Source organism: Hyperolius riggenbachi, chromosome 1, assembly GCF_040937935.1.
Source record: "Hyperolius riggenbachi isolate aHypRig1 chromosome 1, aHypRig1.pri, whole genome shotgun sequence".
NCBI lineage: Eukaryota > Metazoa > Chordata > Amphibia > Anura > Hyperoliidae > Hyperolius > Hyperolius riggenbachi.
The window spans coordinates 492,189,745-492,211,069 of record NC_090646.1 but is presented as its reverse complement, the minus strand read 5'-3'; the positions used below and the strand labels follow the sequence as shown (position 1 = coordinate 492,211,069).

At 43.8% G+C, this 21,325-nt stretch overlaps 1 protein-coding gene across 3 annotated transcripts in view; it reads left to right on the top strand.

The window, feature by feature from the left end:
* Window positions 1-1,328: 1,328 nt before the first annotated feature.
* The window catches only part of YDJC (YdjC chitooligosaccharide deacetylase homolog), a 41,173-nt gene continuing 21,176 nt past the window's right edge, over window positions 1,329-21,325 (top strand). Inside the window, exons 1-2 of one of the 3 annotated variants that reach the window (XM_068271567.1) lie at window positions 1,329-1,431; window positions 10,402-10,587. In XM_068271567.1, coding sequence (XP_068127668.1) covers window positions 10,421-10,587 — 167 coding nt within the window. In that variant the 5' untranslated portion in view covers window positions 1,329-1,431; window positions 10,402-10,420. Of the gene's footprint in view, window positions 1,432-1,482; window positions 1,572-5,003; window positions 5,107-10,401; window positions 10,588-21,325 lie in introns of those variants that run through there. The other 2 variants (XM_068271566.1, XM_068271569.1) reach the window with 2 other exon arrangements.

Sequence of the window (21,325 nt, the reverse complement as noted above, 5' to 3'; positions counted from 1 at the left end):
AATGTTTGCATGTCTGCACTATGCATGTTACAGGGCCAGAGTTAGGACACCTACATTTACCTTGGTACTTCTGTGCAGTGTAGGTGACTAAGCAGAAGAATGCATTCTTCTGTAAACTTAGACCCGGCTTTTAACTTAGCTGTAGGGATAACAGTGGTGCCTGGATGAAAAAATTTGCAAGAACAGAAAGCCCATAAACACAGCACCACTCTAATAAAATGGTAACATTTATTCAAAAAATATATATATATAATATTGATACAAAATGACATCTTATAGTTCCAAACAAAAAATAAAAACAATTAAAACCGACCAATTGGTCCAAAATGGTTACAGCTGCCTACAATCATGTCTAATCAGTGGTGCCTGGATGAGTTAATCTGTGAATTCATTTGTTTGAACATTTGCATGCGAGTGTGCGAAGGGTTACTGATTTTTTCTAATTTTATGGCCACACCCCCTTCAGCACCTCCCTTTCCTTAATAACTTATTTAATGTCCTAACTAGAGGTGATGTGCCTGGATATATGTATTTTTTTACATGGTAATTAGTTGGCGGTTTCGCCTTCTAACAGTCTCCCGAGCGGCAATCGCCGCTGGGAGACTGAAGGTGGAGCAAAGCAGCAGATGCGTGCGCAGCCTGCGTGTGATCTCCCGCACAAGCCAGCTCCAGGACCTGACACCAATTAGTGTTAGGCGGTCCTGGGGCTGCCGCCGTGGTCACGCCCATGGGCGTGATGCGGTTGTTATGTAGTTAAAGAGGCACTGTAGTTACATATAGTAGAATGCAGTAAATTATTCAGGGTATCCACTTATGGTAATTTTCCCTGGTTTCAGCATCAGAATCCCTTCCTATAACTATACAATGCTAAATATTGGTAGGTAACTCCGTCCTCCCATTGATACTTAGCCTAAATTATTTAGCTTTGTGGAATTCCCCAAGTGCATTCTGGGAGTTCAGGCATTATTTTCACAGATTTCAAGATTCTCAGAAACAAACATTCCAATGAAATCAACTGCCAGCAGTTAAGATATTGCTACCTGTGATAAAGTTCAGGGTGAGGACTTTTACTATGTGTGAACACTCTGGCTAAATAATTTATAAATGAATTAACAATAATAAGCTACTTTATTCATTCTTATTTTCATTACACTTCCTCTTTATGTGGGAAAACGTGCTACACCACTGTCCATTATGGCAATGCTAGAGAGTCTACTGTGCTTCAGTCCAGGTTGCTACACAGACACAGACAGTCAGACAGAGACCGCTTCCTGAAGCTCCGATCATCTTTAGGGGCGGAGCGTCAGGGCGACGTAGTGTGGGAGGCGTAGCAGTGGCAGAGACAGGACGGAGCAATGAGTAGTGCAGTACTAGGAAATGAAAGCTGGAGGCTGCATGACTGCTGTGGTTGGACCGCAGCGCCCGGGGAAGGTGAGCACGCAGGCTGCCGCAGTGGCGGAATGATTTCTATACGTGATTGGGTGAACCAGCGATCGGATGTGTGATCTTGATGTCCTCCAGCGACTTCCTTGTTCTGCAGTTATTTCCTTCCCCCACCACGATGCCGAAATGTGTGTTGTGTGCCCGCATTCTGTACTGTACTACAAGCTGCATGTACTAGTAGCGGCTCGCTTGGTGCTTTTCTGCGAGACTGCAACCTCACTATTGGTTACTGCTTCTGTGGCCCCTCTCTATATCTATTGCCGCCAGGCTAGGTTCTCACCTGCTCCCTGTTATCTGTCCTCAAATGTCACCTTAGTGTATTTTTGTATATTGTTTTGTTCAAAACTAGAGGAAAGGATGCAAGGAGGGGAAGATTGTTAATAGTTTTTAATTGTTTTATAATTTTTTTTCCATATACTGTACAATTTGTTTTTGGTTTGATTAGACTAAACATCTAGTGAATTGAAGTGAGTTAAGCATTTATGATAGTAATCATTAACACCCCCTCCCCCATTCATGCCTAAACTTATCTGCCTCCCTCCCCCTGCATAAATGAAAAATATCAGATGTTGCCCATACGAGCTACGGCATAGCTCCCAACTGTCCCTCTTTCGGAGGGACAGTCCCTCTTTGGGAGCCCTGTCCCCTTTTTCCTCCTCATTTGTCCCTCTTTCTATGTAAATATTTGTATTTCTCTACTAAAAAAATGTGTTTAACCACTTTGAATCCCTTGCTACGCTTATCTACTCCCCACAAAACTTCACTTGAAGCTCAGGGGAGTAGATAGGCGTACTTGTGGTAAACAGTGTGCTGTATGCCCAATAAGCTATCTGATTATGTATATAGGGTATCATTTTAACCGTGACAAGTGAGAGAATAGATTTTGTGTTTGACAACTGAGGGCTAAGTCATGTGATTGTTTTTACCCGAAAACTGAATGAAAAGCAATAAAACTGTTGTTTTCATGTACTCTGTACCCCCAAAGAACTTGTAAAAAAAACCAAAAGTGACAGCATTGAAAAGAGAATACATAGTTACCCTAGGGAGTTAGCTTTTGAAATATGTATGCCATGAGAGTGTATTACTGTTAATACATTGTACTAGGAACATTATTTAAATGTTGAGATAACCAGGACAAATTAGCAAATATAATGTGTGGGTTTTACCTATGGTAACATTGTTTATTTGAAAACTATAGTGGATGGAAATGGAGAAATAGTGTATTTTTACTTTTTTTTCTCATTTTTCCCTTTAAAATGCACAGATAATAACATAATTACTAAAAGCAAATATCACCCTCACAAAGCATAATTTGTGGCAAAAAAAACAAGATATAGATAATTTACATCTGATGAGTAGCAATAAAGTTATTGGTGAATGAATGGGAGGAGCGCTGAAATGTGAAAATTGCTCTGGTTTTTAAGCAAAAAACCCTGTGGTGCTGAAGTGATTAATTGCCTCTAAACTTTATTCCCATCCTTTAAATTGATATATCTTTTATTTTCAAATGTTAATGTGAAGGAAAATACACCAGGATAGAAAGGACCAGTGTGGTTTCAATTATAACACAGCATATTTTTCTTATGAAATCTTTATGGTATGCGTGACTAGGGGTGTGTCTTAAGTGTCCCTTTTTCTCATCTCAAAAAGTTGGGAGGTATGGCTACGGTGGTAAAATAAAAATGGCCTGTCTGCTATTGAGGCTGCAAATAGCAGGCACAAGCTTGGCTCCGGCGCCCAAATTTGCCACAGTGGCTGATATTAGTATGACTGCCTATGGCAGCGCCTAGACTTCTGCGGTGCCCAGATTTCCTGCTCCCACAAAGTACTGCCTTGCTCATGGATGAAGAGAGAGCGGCAAGCGGGAGGAACAGATGGAATAGATCTTCCCCTTCCTGTACCTCAGATATTTGACAGTTTTGTCAAATATTTTCCCAACTGATTTCAGGGACTAGGGTTGGCTGCAAAGAACCTAGGACTGTCCAGAGTGGTATACCTGCCACAAAGGCACATACCAACACAGCCAGTTAATATTAAAAGTGAGATTAGGTATGCTTTAAAGGGATACTGAGGTGAAAATAAACTCATGATATAAACAATTGTATCTATCCTCCTCCTAAAAAAATTTTTTTTCAGATATCCCACAGTTTTATATTTGGGCTAGGTTCACAGTGGTCAGTTGCATAATGCAAATGTTATGAGTGTGAACTGCAATAGAGACTGGACATAGACTTTAACCTTCCTGGCGGTAACGTTCGGGGTAAGCCGCGCAGGAAGTTTTCTCAGGCCCTGCTGGGCCGATCTGCGTAATTTTTTTTGTGCTGAACGCAGTTATCCGCGCCGCTGCAGAGCCCCCCCCCCCCAGACCCCTGCGCTGCCTGGCCTATCAGCGCCAGGCAGCGCTAAGGGGTGGATCGGGTCTCCCTTAGACGTCATGATGTCGGTGACGTTATCCCGCCCCGTCGCCATGGCGACGGGGGAAGCCCTCCAGGAAATCCCGTTCTTTGAACGGGATTTCCTGATCGCCTATCCCCGGAGGCGATCGGAGGGGCTGGGGGGATGCCGCTGAGCAGCGGCTATCATGTAGCGAGCCCTAGGCTCGCTACATGATTTTAAAAAAAAAAATCCAAAAAATGGCAGCGCTGCCCCCTGGCGGTTTTTAATAGACCGCCAGGAGGGTTAATACAAAGCCTGCATGCAGCGAGTTAGAGTAATGTGATCCATTACAATGCAGTACTGTGAACAGACCCATAGAGTTGTATGGACAGTGCAACTAAGTACTGCAAACTGTGCCTTAAATCTACTTTTTACTGTTTGTCTCTGTATAGTGACTGATACATTAATTGAAGTATGCCAAAGCTAAAATCTATGACCCTTTTCACTTATTTTCTACTCTCAGAAGCCATTTTCTTTAACATTGGGGCCACACTCCTCTTATGGCACGAGTGTGGCCATATCTGTGCTGTAGGACGGAGCCACTTGTGAACGAGCGTGGAAATACTTGTGCTGGTGCAGTACGCCCTCAGTTGTGTCTGTTGAGGAGTGCTGCCTGGGGGGGGGGTGGGGGGTTCCGCCTTAATAGGATCCAGAGGTTTCCCTCTTTGTAGGTAAGTATGCCTTTTCATTTCTGAGGTTCACCTTGTGTAAACTTTAAAATGCAGTCAAAGGGCAGTGTTTATAACCCCATATGTGTCAGCGCTTCACATAGAATGGCGTTATCTGGGGCAGAGACCCGTGACATGTTGCGTCTGAGTACAACTGCGGCTGCTCTCAGATGGGGGAGGGGGCGCCGCCTGTACTACAGCTGTACAATAGAGCCGCAGACAGGTGGTGAATTTGTTTCCTTCAGCTGCTTGTATGAAGGAAACTGACAAATTTGCTGGTAAGTAAAGTCCAGCTCTGAAAACTCAGACTTGCACTTGTTTATACAGTGGAAGTTCATGTGTTTAAAAAAACAAAACGAATAAATATGTTTATCACACTAACCAAGTCCAGCGCTCAACTCAAGGTTACCTTATTTAAACAGTAGCTGTTGTTTAAAAAACATTTCTCTGACGAGAAGTCACTGCCACGTTCCAGGAGGCTGGTATGCGGACCTTGTGTCCTACGTAGGTCTGTATATGCCTTATAATGGAAAAAATACTACTGAAGAGAAGAGACCTGGTAAGTCTAAGTGTGTGCGTGTATGAGTGCGTGCGTGCGTGCGTATGTATATGTGTGTGTGTATATATATTAGTTAATACCATTCAATTCTGCTGTATCTGAAATGTATATGATACACGTGAATCTGATAACCATCTCCATGTAGTACGAGGGCTTACCTACACAACCTCTTCATACTATTAAATCTGTTCGCTCTCTTACTATGGAGATTATAAAATTGGCCAATAAAAATTGCATGTTAGTATGCACCCTAAAGCTTTGTACACACTTTCAATTATGATTGGACAATCAATGACAAATTTTTCCACCTCCGTGCAGTATGGGGGTTTACCTACCCAATCTGTTCATAGTATTCAATATCTGTTGATCTTCAAACTACATAGAGGTGGTAAAATTGGTCAGTGATCGGCCAAACATAATTGAAAGGGTATACCAGGCTTTAGATTATGTTTATACTGGAGAATTGCAATGTAATTATATTGAACTGGTAATCTCCGGTGTACTCTGCCATCTTAACTCGAGGCATGCTGTGTGGTATCGGACAACGTGTGCATTTACACCTGCAGTGAAACATACTTTTCATTGACTGTATGCTTCCCTGTATGTCTCTACATGCGCAAAATGCATGATACGACTTTGCCCATCTGTTTTTACAGGGCACACAATGCCCCAGTGTGAACCTAGTCTTATAGATTACAAAATGGGCTCACTGGTGGTCTGGTGCACAGTAGTACCGTTATGTTAGACAAGGATGTTTTCCAGGGCTGTGGAGTCGGTACAAAAACCTTCCGACTCCTCAGTTTATGAAACAACGACTCCGACTCTGGGTGCCCAAATTGCTCCGACTCCACAGCCCTGATATTTTCAGCCTGTATTGCAGACCTTCCTGCTATACAGACGAGGCATTATTTTCTGATTGTTTGCAGTTTATTTGCCTTTCTGAATAGGTTCATCTATGGTATTTTAATTCCTATTTATAAACTATTTTAAATGAAATGCAGTTAAAGTACCACCAGGCATGATTCAGTTGATCAATGCTTGCCACGTGTTCCAGCCAATCCTGGCTGAGTTGAAAACTTTGTTTTTTGGACTGAATAGTTTCTTTACCTAAAGCAAGGGGTAGTCTAGCTGCTGTAAGCACAAAAGGTGGGTAGGGAGATGGGGGGGATAACAATGCCCTTGGTCAGTCCACCAGTTGGATTGCTGGCCAAGGCACCGAGGGTGATTGGGGGTCACTGTACACATGCTAGATTCTCAGTAGAGGTGGCCCTGACCAGCTGCCTTGGCCATGAACTCTCCAGCATGTGTACAAGGCTTAAAGAGAATCTGTATTGTTAAAATCGCTCAAAAGTAAACATACCAGTGCGTTAGGGGACATCTCCTATTACCCTCTGTCACAATTTCGCCGCTCCTCACCGCATTAAAAGTGGTTAAAAACAGTTTTAAAAAGTTTGTTTGTAAACAAACAAAATGGCCACCAAAACAGGAAGTAGGTTGATGTACAGTATGTCCACACATAGAAAATACATCCATACACAAGCAGGCTGTATACAGCCTTCCTTTTGAATCTCAAGAGATCATTTGTGTGTTTCTTCCCCCTGTTCTCATGCACTGAAGTTTCAGGCTGCTCTTTTCTTCCTGTAAACAGCTTTGCCCTTGTCTGTAATTCTTCAGTATGTGAAAGCCCAGCCAGCTCAGAGGACGATTTATCCAGCTTGTAAAAGAGAAGAGAGAAGCTGCTCTAATCTAAATAACACACAGGCAGTGTGCAGAGAGGGGGGAGTTCATAGCAGAACGACAACACTGAAGAACTTGGCAGCCTTCCAGACACAGACCGACAAGTCTGACAGGGGAAAGATACATTGATTTATTACAGAGACAGTGATAGCATAAAGTGCTGCAGTTAGCCAGAACACATTAGAATAGCTTTTGGAATTTATAGGATGATAAAAAACAGGATGCAATTTTTGTTACGGAGTCTCTTTAAAGAGAATCTGTACTCTAAAATTCTTACAATAAAAAGCATACCATTCTATTCCTTATTTTCTCCTGTGCCCCTCTGTGCTGTTTCTGCCACTCCCTGCTGCAATCCTGGCTTGTAATTGCCAGTTTTAGGCAGTATTTACAAACAAGACATAGCTGCTAACAGCATGTGATAGGCTGAGAGGAGCTCAGTGCAGAGCCTGCAGGGGGCCTGGAGAGGGTGTGTATAGCTTCTATCCAATCACAAGCAGAGCTGCACATTCCAGCCTGAGTGCCTGAGCCCGACAGAGGAAAGAAGATTAGATCATATAACAGAGATAATACAGCCACTGTACAACTAGGAAAGGCTGCAGTAAGCCGGACCACATTAGAACAGGCATAGGAACTTAAAGGATAGAAGAAATAAGGCTGAAAATGCTGTTAGTCTCTTTAAAGTGAACCTCCAGACTAAAAATCTACTCAGCAGCACTGAAAAGGCTTGGTGTTTCAGTAACATTTTTACAGCATCAGAACTTTGTTTTTCTTACCTAAGCCTCATTTTTAGCTGCACAGAAGAAAACTGCCCGGGCATTTTCCCTGTGATGCTGTGCAAAGCATGATGGCATTTCTGATGTTTTTCTACTGCTGTTGTTTTGGCGCAAATTCGTTTTTTTTTTTAAATTTTGAATTTGAATCATGCTCTCGGTCACCTCCTTTGAACCAAAAAGATGGCTGCCCCCATGAAATCACCCGTGCAGGCGCAGTAGAGGACGGCCTGGCAAGGCGCAGAGAGTGAAGCTGCGACGTCGGACAGATCAGCTGCTAGGGGCTGGAGGAAGCCCCGGGTAAGTAGTTTATTTTTATAGCTCAGATGTATCCTTTAATGACAGTATGTTTGTTTAGGCTGAAGTTCCCCTTTAAACCCTACCCCATCTTTCAGATACAGTGGCTTGCAAAAGTATTCGGCCCCCTTGAAGTTTTCCACATTTTGTCACATTACTGCCACAAACATGAATCATTTTTATTGGAATTCCACGTGAAAGGCCAATACAAAGTGGTGTACACGTGAGAAGTGGAATGAAAATCCTACATGATTCCAAACATTTTTTACAAATCAATAACTGCAAAGTGGGCTGTGCATAATTATTCAGCCTCCTGAGTCAATACTTTGTAGAACCACCTTTTGCTGCAATTACAGCTGCCAGTCTTTTAGGGTATGTCTCTACCAGCTTTGCACATCTAGAGACTGAAATCCTTGCCCATTCTTCTTTGCAAAACAGCTCCAGCTCAGTCAGATTAGATGGACAGCATTTGTGAACAGCAGTTTTCAGATCTTGCCACAGATTCTCGATTGGATTTAGATCTGGACTTTGACTGGGCCATTCTTACACATGGATATGTTTTGTATTAAACCATTCCATTGTTGCCCTGGCTTTATGTTTAGGGTCGTTGTCCTGCTGGAAGGTGAACCTCCGCCCCAGTCTCAAGTCTTTTGCAGACTCCAAGCGGTTTTCTTCCAAGATTGCCCTATATTTGGCTCCATCCATCTTCCCATCAACTTTGACCAGCTTCCCTGTCCCTGCTGAAGTGAAGCAACCCCAGAGCATGATGCTGCCACCCCCATATTTGACAGTGGGGATGGTGTGTTCTGAGTGATGTGCAGTGTTAGTTTTCTGCCACACATAGCGATTTGTATTTTGGCCAAAAATTCCATTTTGGTCTCATCTGACCAGAGCACCTTCTTCCACATGTTTGCTGTGTCCTCCACATGGCTTGTGGCAAACTGCAAACAGGACTTCTTATGCTTTTCTGTTAACAATGGCGTTCTTCTTGTCACTCTTCCATAAGAGCCAACTTTGGGCAATGCACGACTAATAGTTGTCCTATGGACAGATTCCCCCACCTGAGCTGTAGATCTCTGCAGCTCGTCCAGAGTCACCATGGGCCTCTTCACTGCATTTATGATCAACGCTCTCCTTGTTCGGCCTGTGAGTTTAGGTAGACTGCCTTGTCTTGGTAGGTTTACAGTTGTGCCATACTCCTTCCATTTCTGAATGATCGCTTGAACAGTGATCCGTGGGATGTTTAAGGCTTTGGAAATCTTTTTGTAGCCTAAGCCTGCTTTAAATTTCTCAATAACTTTATCCCTGACCTGTCCGGTGTGTTCTTTGGACTTCATGGTCTTGTTGCTCCCAATATTCTCTTAGGCCTCGTTCAGACTATACGCGCTGCCGTGCGCATTTTGGCAGCGCGTATAGTGTGCGACACGCAAGAACGGTAGAAGGGCATAGACAGCCCTTCTACCGTTCCCATCATATGCGCTGCGTGGCAGCGCGATTGCGCTATCGCGTACTGCACGCATTTTTGGGAATCGCAGCGCAGATCCCATTCATTGTAATGAATGGGATCTGCAGCGCAGCGCATAGGAGCGCAGATGGCGTGCGATTGGACGCGTTGCGTTCCGATCGCACAGCCATCTGCGCTAAATGATGTGAACGAGGCCTTAGACAACCTCTGAGGCCGTCACAGAGCAGCTGTATTTGTACTGACATTAGATTACACACAGGTGCACTCTATTTAGTCATTAGCACCCACCAGGCAATGTCTATGGGCAACTGACTGCACTCAGACCAAAGGGGGCTGAATAATTACGCACACCCCACTTTGCAGTTATTGATTTGTAAAAAATGTTTGGAATCATGTATGATTTTTGTTCCACTTCTCACGTGTACACCACTTTGTGTTGGTCTTTCATGTGGAATTCCAATACAATTGATTCATGTTTGTGGCAGTAATATGACAAAATGTGGAAAACTTCAAGGGGGCCGAATACTTTTGCAAGCCACTGTATTTATCAGACATGGGCTGAACATTCGACTTAAGCTCAATACTCCCCACCCAGTGGGTCCAGCGACGTCCCCTTGACAATGGTTGTTCAGCGACGCCTCTTCCTGCTGGGGGGTGTGCACGAGACTTCAAGCGATCGTGGTACTTTGCGCGGGAATCGTCTGGGATTAAAAGATCTGATCCGCTGTGACGGTCGTTATTGCCATGCAATGTTCGCATAGTCATGCACCTGCACCCACGTTGGGATAACGCGGAAACAACCACTTAGCGTGAAGCTGACAGGTATCAATCAAAAGCCTTTTAAATATGATTGGTCATGTTCAGCCCAGGGAGGGGGCACTCAGTGTAGGGAACTACCTTGTCAAATTTCAGATGGCATCCCTGTTTGACATTTGAAAATTATTCAGCGCCTGGTTATGCTCAACTAACAATTACCTAAAGCCTTCTGATTGGCGCTCTCACATTATCCTTCTTTTTAACATGCAGATTACCCCTGCTGTCATCGATGTCTCTGAGCACGGGCATCAAGCTGGTGGTGACAGGTGATGACTTTGGCTACTGTCCCCGCAGAGATGTTGGCATTGTAGAATGTTTCCAGGCTGGAGCCATTTCTAATGTGTCTCTTCTGGTGAATGGAAGTTCTGCAGCCACTGCAGCTGACCTGGCAAACAGGTAGGATGGATCCGCTGTTGTGGGATAGTTATGTGTAGAATGAGCAAGTTGTACACACTACAGCTGTCGTGTGCAAACAGTTCTTCCGTCAGCAATGATGATGCATTACCATCCCCACAGGAGCACCACACCCAGCAAACACCTGTCAAGTGACACTCCTCTGACATATGATACAGGCCTTATGTGATGTGTACTTGGAGTGAAACAAATCACTCTGTTTTATATCAAACCACAACTAGAATTACCTGTAGATAAATATGAGGGAAAGCAGCCTAGCACAAGTTGCAGTAATAGCAATGTTAAAGTGACACTGAAGCAAAAAAAAAAACTTATGATATAATGAATTGTACGGTATGTGTAGTAAAGATAATTAATAGAATATTAGTAGCAAAAAGTCTATTTTTATTTTGAGGTTTTTTTGTTGCTTTTTTTTATAACATTGCATCATTCTGTCATATTTGCAATTACGAACTACTCTGTATTTTAAACGATGAAACATAGCAGAGCTAATGACCCTTTGAACTCCCCTGCAGTAAAAGCTTATCTGAGGCTGTGCCTTACTGTTTCTTTGATCCATAAGTGCTTCAGAAAATAGGACTGTCACTGACCAAGTTAGGGCCAGTGCACATCGAGCGCTTCTGTGCGATTTTGAAAACTCTAGTGCTTTGAAAAGCACTTGGCTAATGTTTTTGAATGCATCACTCCAGAGCGATGTGATTTTATCCCAAAAGCAAACGTGGGTCCTTCAGCATTTCGGCCCTTTTCTGAAGCGATTCAGCCTCAATGTTAAGTATAGGAAAGTGGAAAATCACTCTGAAGAGCGCAACAGAGCAATTTTCCAAGTGTTTTTGTTCCAGAAGCTGTTCAGTTCCAGCACTGTAACAAAAAATAAAAAACGCTACACCAAAACGCTCTAGAAATCGCTAGGCATGCTTAGAAAATCACTAGGCACATGACTACAATTGCTTTGAAAAAAATCACTTCAAAAAGCGCTGAGCATTTGCTATTATGCTAGCGCTTTTTGGTGTGCATTGGCCCTTAGTCGGAGAACTCAGAAAAGCTCTTTTGCATAGATAACAAGTGAAGAATCTTAACTCTTCCTGGAAACAATATGACGTAGAATGGATACAAAGGCGCCAAAAGGATAAAAGTATCTAAAAAGTTTAAAATCGAGGAGGCAGTGGTGGACTTGCCTCCTCCAAGCAGACATAAGATTATGCTGAAGGTATTTTCGATAAAGCCATTTTATTTACACACTTCAGAAAACAATACGTGTTTCGCAGGGATGACCCTGCTTCTTCAGGCAAATAGGTTGCAGTATGTACGATGCAGATCTGGGACTGAGCCAAGCGCCTCGACGGTTTTCCACTTTAGTAACTGAATGCTGTTATTTACTTTCAACTTAAAGAAAACCTGAACTGAAAATTAAAAGTCAAAATAAACATACACAAGTCATACTTACCTCCCGTGTAGTCTACTCATCAATCTCTTTCTCCTCTCCTGAATCCTGTTAGTCCACTTTGATTGACGGAATTCTCCGTCCTCCATTTTGAAGATGGCCATTACCCCATAACAGTTTCCTGGTCAGCACACTGTTAAACTGTAACATCGCCCACTTGAGCCATAGGGAAACATAGACATTACCGGGCACATCAGTTGTCCACTCAGCTATAACTGACAGTAACTGATATATTTCAGTTCTGACAAAATGTTGTCAGAACTGGAAGGGATCATTGGCAGAAGCAAATGGTGAGCTTCTGAGAGGGACTGATGGCAAGGTAACTATTTAATGTTCATTTGAAGTTACTTCATGTGTTTATTTTAAATAATTTTACTCAGTACAGGTTCCCTTTAAGCCCACTGCTGCTATAACTTTTTTTTTCTAGTATACAGTGGAGGAAATAATTATTTGACCCCTCACTGATTTTGTAAGTTTGTCCAATGACAAAGAAATGAAAAGTCTCAGAACAGTATCATTTCAATGGTAGGTTTATTTTAACAGTGGCAGATAGCACATCAAAAGGAAAATCGAAAAAATAACCTTAAATAAAAGATAGCAACTGATTTGCATTTCATTGAGTGAAATAAGTATTTGAACCCCTACCAACCATTAAGAGTTCTGGCTCCCACAGAGTGGTTAGACACTTCTACTCAATTAGTCACCCTCATTAAGGACACCTGTCTTAACTAGTCACCTGTATAAAAGACACCTGTCCACAGAATCAATCAATCAAGCAGACTCCAAACTCTCCAACATTGGAAAGACCAAAGAGCTGTCCAAGGATGTCAGAGACAAAATTGTAGACCTGCACAAGGCTGGAACGGGCTACAAAACCATTAGCAAGAAGCTGGGAGAGAAGGTGACAACTGTTGGTGCGATTGTTCGAAAATGGAAGGAGCACAAAATGACCATCAATCGACCTCGCTCTGGGGCTCCACGCAAGATCTCACCTCGTGGGGTGTCAATGGTTCTGAGAAAGGTGAAAAAGCATCCTAGAACTACACGGGAGGAGTTAGTGAATGACCTCAAATTAGCAGGGACCACAGTCACCAAGAAAACCATTGGAAACGCATTACACCGCAATGGATTAAAATCCTGCAGGGCTCGCAAGGTCCTCCTGCTCAAGAAGGCACATGTGCAGGCCCGTCTGAAGTTTGCCAATGAACACCTGAATGATTCTGTGAGTGACTGGGAGAAGGTGCTGTGGTCTGATGAGACCAAAATAGAGCTCTTTGGCATTAACTCAACTCGCTGTGTTTGGAGGAAGAAAAATGCTGCCTATGACCCCCAAAACACCGTCCCCACCGTCAAGCATGGGGGTGGAAACATTTTGCTTTGGGGGTGTTTTTCTGCTAAGGGCACAGGACAACTTAATCGCATTAACGGGAAAATGGAAGGAGCCATGTATCGTGAAATCCTGAACGACCACCTCCTTCCCTCTGCCAGGAAACTGAAAATGGGTCGTGGATGGGTGTTCCAGCACGACAATGACCCAAAGCATACAGCAAAGGCAACAAAGGAGTGGCTCAAGAAGAAGCACATTAAGGTCATGGAGTGGCCTAGTCAGTCTCCGGACCTTAATCCAATAGAAAACCTATGGAGGGAGCTTAAGCTCAGAGTTGCACAGAGACAGCCTCGAAACCTTAGGGATTTAGAGATGATCTGCAAAGAGGAGTGGACCAACATTCCTCCTAAAATGTGTGCAAACTTGGTCATCAATTACAAGAAACGTTTGACCTCTGTGCTTGCAAACAAGGGTTTTTCCACTAAGTATTAAGTCTTTTATTGTTAGAGGGTTCAAAAACTTATTTCACTCAATGAAATGCAAATCAGTTGCTATCTTTTATTTAAGGTTATTTTTTCGATTTTCCTTTTGATGTGCTATCTGCCACTGTTAAAATAAACCTACCATTGAAATGATACTATTCTGAGACTTTTCATTTCTTTGTCATTGGACAAACTTACAAAATCCGTGAGGGGTCAAATAATTATTTCCTCCACTGTAATTGGTGGAAACTATGGTAATAGTATATTACCATGATTGGTGTTGCCTAGATTTCACTACAGTTTCATTGGTTCATAAACCTGTGGGAAGCAAGTCCTCTTTATTTTTGTGTCTTCTTTGCACCTTGATTGCTTTGCTGGGTTTACTGCAGTTACTCATTAATTCCATGTGAAAGCCGGATCCTATATGTCCACAGGGAGGCAGGATATGTGTATGTATAGTTGGCAGTAATTCCTCCTATCTCACTGACAGCTGACAGTCACACAAGGCACTCTTCACAATGAAAAACATACAGCTACTGACCAGTGACCAGTCTGTTGAAATATTTGAAGTATATATAAAGATGATTTGAAAGGAGTGATTTTTCTTGGAAAACAGGAGATATGCTAATTTTTATCTTTGCTTTGCCTTTTTACCTGTAGTGGAATGAATTTGGAAGCAGTCATATGGTTTCCCCCATGCCATTTGCCAGGATGTTGGGCTATTTCTATGTCTCCAAATTATTTTCAGAGTTTTCGGCCACATTCACACTTGCAAAACGCTAGCGCTTTTGCTAGCGTTTTGCTTTGGCATTTTTTTTGGCAATTAACGCCATTCACACTTGGGGCGATTTCCCGGCGATTTCGATTATCGCTTCTATAGCACTAAACGCGATCGCCGGGAAATCGCCTGAAAATGGTGTAGGTTACAACCTTTTTTTTTTTTGAGCGATTGCAAATTGCCCAAGTGAGAAGAGGCCCATAGGTTATTATTGCACTAGTGCTTTAAAAAGCGCTAGTACTTGAGCGTTTTGCCAAAATCGCCGGCAAAATGCTCTAGTGTGAATGGGGCCTCACTTCAGTTAAAATTTGCTTGGAAAGTTAAGTTCAGCTTAAAGTGAACCAGAGGTGACAGTGATATGGAGGCTGCCATATTTATTTCCTTTTAAACAATACTAGTTGTCTGGCAGTCCTGCTGCTCTATGTGGCTGCAGTAGTGAACTGAATTACACCAGAAACAAGCATGCAGCTAATCTTGTCATTTCTGACAATATTGTCAGAAACCCCCGATCTGCTGCATGCTTGTTCATGGTCTATGGTTGAAAGTATTAGAGGCAGAGGATCAGCAGGGCAGCCAGGCAACTGGTATTGCTTAAAAGGAAATAAATATGGAAGCCTCCATATTCTCACCTCGGGTTCCCTTTAAGTCTTTGGCCCTAGCATAAGTTTACATATGACCAGGGAAGGGCAATGAGTTACAAAATCTTGATGCAAATATATGCAGCTTAAAAAGGGACCAATCAAATGCAGCTGCTGAGGGATTCAGATGATTCAGGTTGGATCTCTTAGCAGGTGCATTTGGTCCATTTTCAGGTTGCACATATTTGCATAATATCTGTATCAACTTGAAATTATTTGCATCTCATTGACCATAGCTAAACGTGTGAAATCTGACTCCGCTGGCCATGTACATGTTGCAGGTCTACAACAAGAAACTTCTGAAGACAAAATATCAGTACGACACCCATGTAAATGGAATCTAGTCCCCTTTTACACCTAACATGGTGAGTCGCATCACGGCACTCCCCCCTGCTGCAGCTTGTCGCAAAGTCCATTACTTGGTGAGACATGACACTGCCTGCAGGGCGATGCTGTGGAAGTGCTCCGGGCACCACAGAAGTAACGCAAAAGCTGTAGTGCTTTACCCTGCGCATTCTGTGGTAATCCTGGAAGTCACATGTTAATTTTGTTTTCACCACAGCTATAACACGCAGTGTGACTTTTTGGCTGTGGTGCAGTGCGATTGTTCCCAATTGCACTTCAACTGCAGCGAGCCAGGGTTAAAGGACCCCAAATTATGAAAAAGATGGCAGGCACAGGGAGAACATGCAAACTCCATGCAGATAGTGCCCTCACTGGGATTCCAACCGGGGATTGAGTGCTGCAAGGTGAGAGAGCTAACCACTATGCCACCGTGCTGCACAGTATATGACTGGTTTAGTGCGAAAATGTTTTACCGATCAGCTCAGTGTATGTTTGTCTTTTCTATGACCTAGTTAGCACCCTGGCGTTCTATTGAGATCGCCAGGGCGGCTGCGGGAGGTTTGTTTTTTTTTTTTTTATTAAAAAAAAACTATTTCATGCAGCCAACTGAAAGTTGGCTGCATGAAAGCCCACTAGATTGCGCTCCGGATGCGTTCTTCTGATCGCCTCCGGCAATCAGAAGTAACAAGGAAGGCTGCAATGAGCAGCCTTCCTTGTTTGGCTTTCCTCGTCGCCATGGCGACGAGCGGAGTGACGTCATGGACGTCAGCTGACGTCAGCCGCCTCCGATCCAGCCCTTAGCGATGGCCGGAACTATTTGTTCCGGCTGCGCAGGGCTCGGGCGGCTGGGGGGACCCTCTTTCGCCGCTGCACGCGGCGGATCGCCGCGCTGCGGCGGTGATCAGGTAGCACACGCGGCTGGCAAAGTGCTGGCTGCGTGTGCTGCTTTTTATTTTATCAAAATCGGCCCAGCAGGGCCTGAGCGGCACCCTCTGGCGGTAATGGACGAGCTGAGCTCGTCCATACCACTAAGGTGGTTAAAGGTCTGAAGTAATAAGATGTAATTGAGACAATGTGATGTCCTGTAGTGATGATCAGAATGCTAGTCCTGTGTTGTGGCCCTGTCACAGCATTCACTCCGGACTGGAAGCTGAAAGAGGCATTGGCAAGCAAACTGTTATCAGAATCAGAATCGTTTATTTCGCCAAGCATGACTGGGTCATGCCCGGAATTGGTTTTAGCATCACAGGGCAAGAATAAGTTTACAGTATAGACATAACGTAAGAACAGTGCACGACATTAAGTTACAGCAGAAATATACAACAAAGGTTCCCTTATCCTTGTGTGGCAAAGTTGGTTAGTGCTGTTTTCCTGAGAGGTGGAAGATAAAGCAACTATAGCACTACACAATACATACATAGACATATGACTGTGTTAGGGACTAGATTGTGATCTCCTTTGAGGGACAGTTAGTGACAAGACTATATATACTCTGTACAGCGCTGTGGAAGATGTCGGCGCTATATAAATACTAAATAATAATAATATAGTGAGACCAGGTCTAAAACCAAGTGGAAATACTTCACTGAAAGAGAGGAGATTGTGATGTTTACAGAATCATTGTAATATACTTCATTGTTCTAAATTATTATATATATATATATTTTTTTTACATTTCTGTTAAAAGCCAGGACAACTGAACTTGCATCAAGCTCAACCAGCAAAAAAATGGTACATTCCTGTCCTCCACCCTTACATAACTCCAGTTGATCCAGAGGAAAGCAAAAACTTTTATAAGGCTTCGGCCAATTATCCCTAAAAGGGTGAAAAAAAATTCCTTACCGAAAATCCCTGGATCAACACTGCTGGAAATTACCTAGTAACTATAGCCATGAATGTCTTTTCAATGGAAGAAAAGCATCCAAGCCCTCTTTAACCTCCTGGGGGATACAATTATATCGCCCAGGAGGTGGCGCAGCACTATTTTTTAAAAAAAAAAAATATTTTTTAAATCATGTAGCGAGCCAAGGGCTCGCTACATGATAGCCGCTGTGCAGCGGCATCCCCCCACCCCCTCCGATCGCCTCCGGCAATCAAAGCAAACAGGAAATCCCGTTCAGAACGGGATTTCCTGTTTGGCTTCCCCCGTCGCCATGGCGACGATCGGGATGACGTCATCGACGTCAACGACGTCGTGACGTCAGAGGGAGTCCCGATCCACCCCTCAGCGCTGCCTGGCACTGATTGGCTAGGCTGCGCACGGGGTCTTGGGGGGGGGGGGGGGGGAGCGGTGCAGCACGGCGGGTAGCGGTGAATCAGCGCGGAGCGGTGGCGATCGGTATATACACGCAGCTGGCAAAGTGCTAGCTGCGTGCATCGAAAAAAAAAATTATGCAAATTGGCCCACCAGGGCCTGAGAAATCCTCTGTGGCGGCTTACCCCGAGCTCAGCTCGGGATTATCCCCCAGAGGGTTAAACGCAGGTGTAGAATTTTCCATAACTACTTCCTGTGGCAATACATTCCACATTTTAAACACCCCCCCCCCCCCCCTTTTCCTGGCCGTTAATAACCCTCTCCTAAATAAAAGCAAATGCCAGAAGTCAAATGATCTCAATAGTCCAGTCCACCTCTATTTACATATGTGCCCCAGCTCTGTCATGCCTCCTGGGTCAGGTTTGCAAAAGGAAATTAAATGCATCTACATTGATATGATCTAGATGCCGTCTGTCTCCTCAGCAGTATCACCAGGTGGCCACTGGGGTTAAATGAAGCAAACAGATCTTAATGTTTCCGAGCACATGACCCCCAGTGCCTGCAGGTGGGGAGAGGTGGGAGTGAGTAAGGTGGTAAGGAGGAGTAGGTGCATTCTCCAGACAGAGCATTTCAGATAAAGCTACATTTTAACCATTAAACCTCTAGTTGGTAATGCCACAAGTCTTGCCTTATCACATTGTAGCTGTTATTTAATTTGAAGTGGAATTTGAAGGCCACCTGCAGTTGTTTATTCTTAGCACAGAGTGGGGATGTTTTACAACCTTTACCAGTTGTTTCTACACTGTTCCTGTCACTCCTATCCCTATGACCTCTAGAACCCTAATGTATAATCCTATGGTGTCCATACAAAATAACAATTGTTTTAACTAGGCAGCACAGTGGCGTAGTTGTTAATGCTCTCCCCTTGCAGCGCTGGGTTCCTGGTTTGAATCCCAGCCAAGGCACTATCTGCACAGAGTTTTTTAAGTTCTCCCTGTGTCTGTGTGGGTTTCCTCCAGGCACTCCAGATTCCTCCTACATCCCCAAAATATACAGATAAGTTCATTGGCTTCCCCTTAAATTTGACCCTAGACTACGATGCATACACTACATGATACATGCATAGACCTATGACAATGAAGGGGATATAGAAATACCAAATAATACTAACGTACTAACTCTTTCCCTCTATCCAGGATGAATATACAGTGATGTAAAAAACTATTTGCCCCCTTCCTGATTTCTTATTCTTTTGCATGTTTGTCACACTTAACGGTTTTTGATGAGCAGAAACATTTAACTATTAGTCAAAGATAACATAATTGAACACAAAATGCAGTTTTAAATGATGGTTTTTATTATTTAGTGAGGAAAAAAAATCAAAACCTACATGGCCCTGTGTGAAAAAGTGATTGCCCCCCTTGTTAAATATCTTAACTGTGGTTTATCACACCTCAGTTCAATTTCTGTAGTCACCCCCAGCCCTGATTACTGCCACACCTGTTTCAATCAAGAAATCACTTAAATAGGAGCTATCTGACACAGAGAAGTAGACAAAAGCACTTCAAAAGCTAGACATCATGCCAAGATCCAAAAATTCAGGAACAAATGAGAACAAAAGTAATTGAGATCTATCAGTCTGGTAAAGGTTATAAAGCCATTTCTAAAGCGTTGGGACTCCAGTGAACCACAGTGAGAGCCATTATCCACAAATGGCAAAAACATGGAACAGTGATGACCCTTCCCAGGAGTGGCCGACCGACCAAAATTACCCCAAGAGCGCAGAGAAAACTCATCCAAGAGGCCACAAAAGACCCCAGGACAACCTCTAAAGAACTGCAGGCCTCACTTGCCTCAATTAACCCTCCTGGCGGTTTGTCAAAATCCGCCAGGGGGCAGCAAATACGTTTTTTTTTTTTAAAAAATATCTTCATGTAGCGAGACGAGGTCTCGCTACATGATAGCCGCTGCTCAGCGGCATGCCCCTCCAATCGCCGCCGGCGATCGGAGATCAAGAGATCCCGTTCGAAGAACGGGATCTCCTGGAGGGCTTCCCCCGTCGCCATGGTGACGGGGCGGGATGACGTCACAGACGACGTGACGTCAAAGGGGACTCCGATCCACCCCACAGCGCTGCCTGGCACTGATTGGCCAGGCAGCGCACGGGGTCTGGGGGGGGGGGGGGCACGGCTGCGGCGACACGTATAGCGGCGGATCGGCGGGTAGCGGCGGCGATCGGGCACTGCACGCAGCTAGCAAAGTGCTAGCTGCGTGCAGCAAAAAAAAAAAATTATGCAAATTGGCCCAGCGGGGCCTGAGCGGTGCCTCCCGGCGGCATAGCCCGTGCTCAGCACGGGCTTACCGCCAGGAAGGTTAAGGTCAGTGTTCATGACTCCACCATAAGAAAGAGACTGGGCAAAAACGGGCTGCATGGCAGACATCCAAGGCGCAAACCACTTTTAAGCAAAAAGAACATTAAGGCTCGTCTCAATTTTGCTAAAAAACATCTCAGTGATTGCCAAGACTTTTGATAAAATACCTTGTGGACCGACGAGACAAAAGTTGAACTTTTTGGAAGGTGCGTGTCCCGTTACATCTGGCGTAGAAGTAACACAGCATTTCAACAAAAGAACATCATACCAACAGTAAAATATGGTGGTGGTAGTGTGATGGTCTGGGGTTGTTTTGCTGCTTCAGGACCTGGAAGGCTTGCTGTTTATAGATGGAACCATGAATTCTACTGTCTACCAAAAAATCCTGAAGGAGAATGTCCGGCCATCTGTCCGTCAACTCAAGCTGAATCGATCTTGGGTGCTGCAGCAGGACAATGACCCAAAACACACCAGCAAATCCACCTCTGAATGGCTGAAGAAAAACAAAATGAAGACTTTGGAGTGGCCTAGTCAAAGTCCTGACCTCAATCCTATTGAGATGTTGTGGCATGACCTTAAAAAGGCGGTTCATGCTAGAAAACCCTCAAATAAAGCTGAATTACAACAATTCTGCAAAGATGAGTGGGCCAAAATTCCTCCAGAGTGCTGTAAAAGACTCGTTGCAAGTTATCGCAAACGCTTGATTGCAGTTATTGCTGCTAAGGGTGGCCCAACCAGTTATTAGGTTCAGGGGGCAATTTCTTTTTCACACAGGGCCATGTAGGTTTTGAGGTTTTTTTTCTCACTAAATAATAAAAACAATCATTTAAAACTGCATTTTGTGTTCAATTATGTTATCTTTGACTAATAGTTAACGGTTTTTGATGAGCAGAAACATTTAAGTGTGACAAACTTGCAAAAGAATAAGAAATCAGGAAGGGGGCAAATAGTTTTTCACATCACTGTAAGTTTTGGCTGGAATTGAGCTGTGACTGTACGATTATGGTACTCTGATGTGCTAAATGGTACATTGGTTACCTCACTTTCCCGCCCTATTAAGCAGGTTATCATCTGTCATTTCTG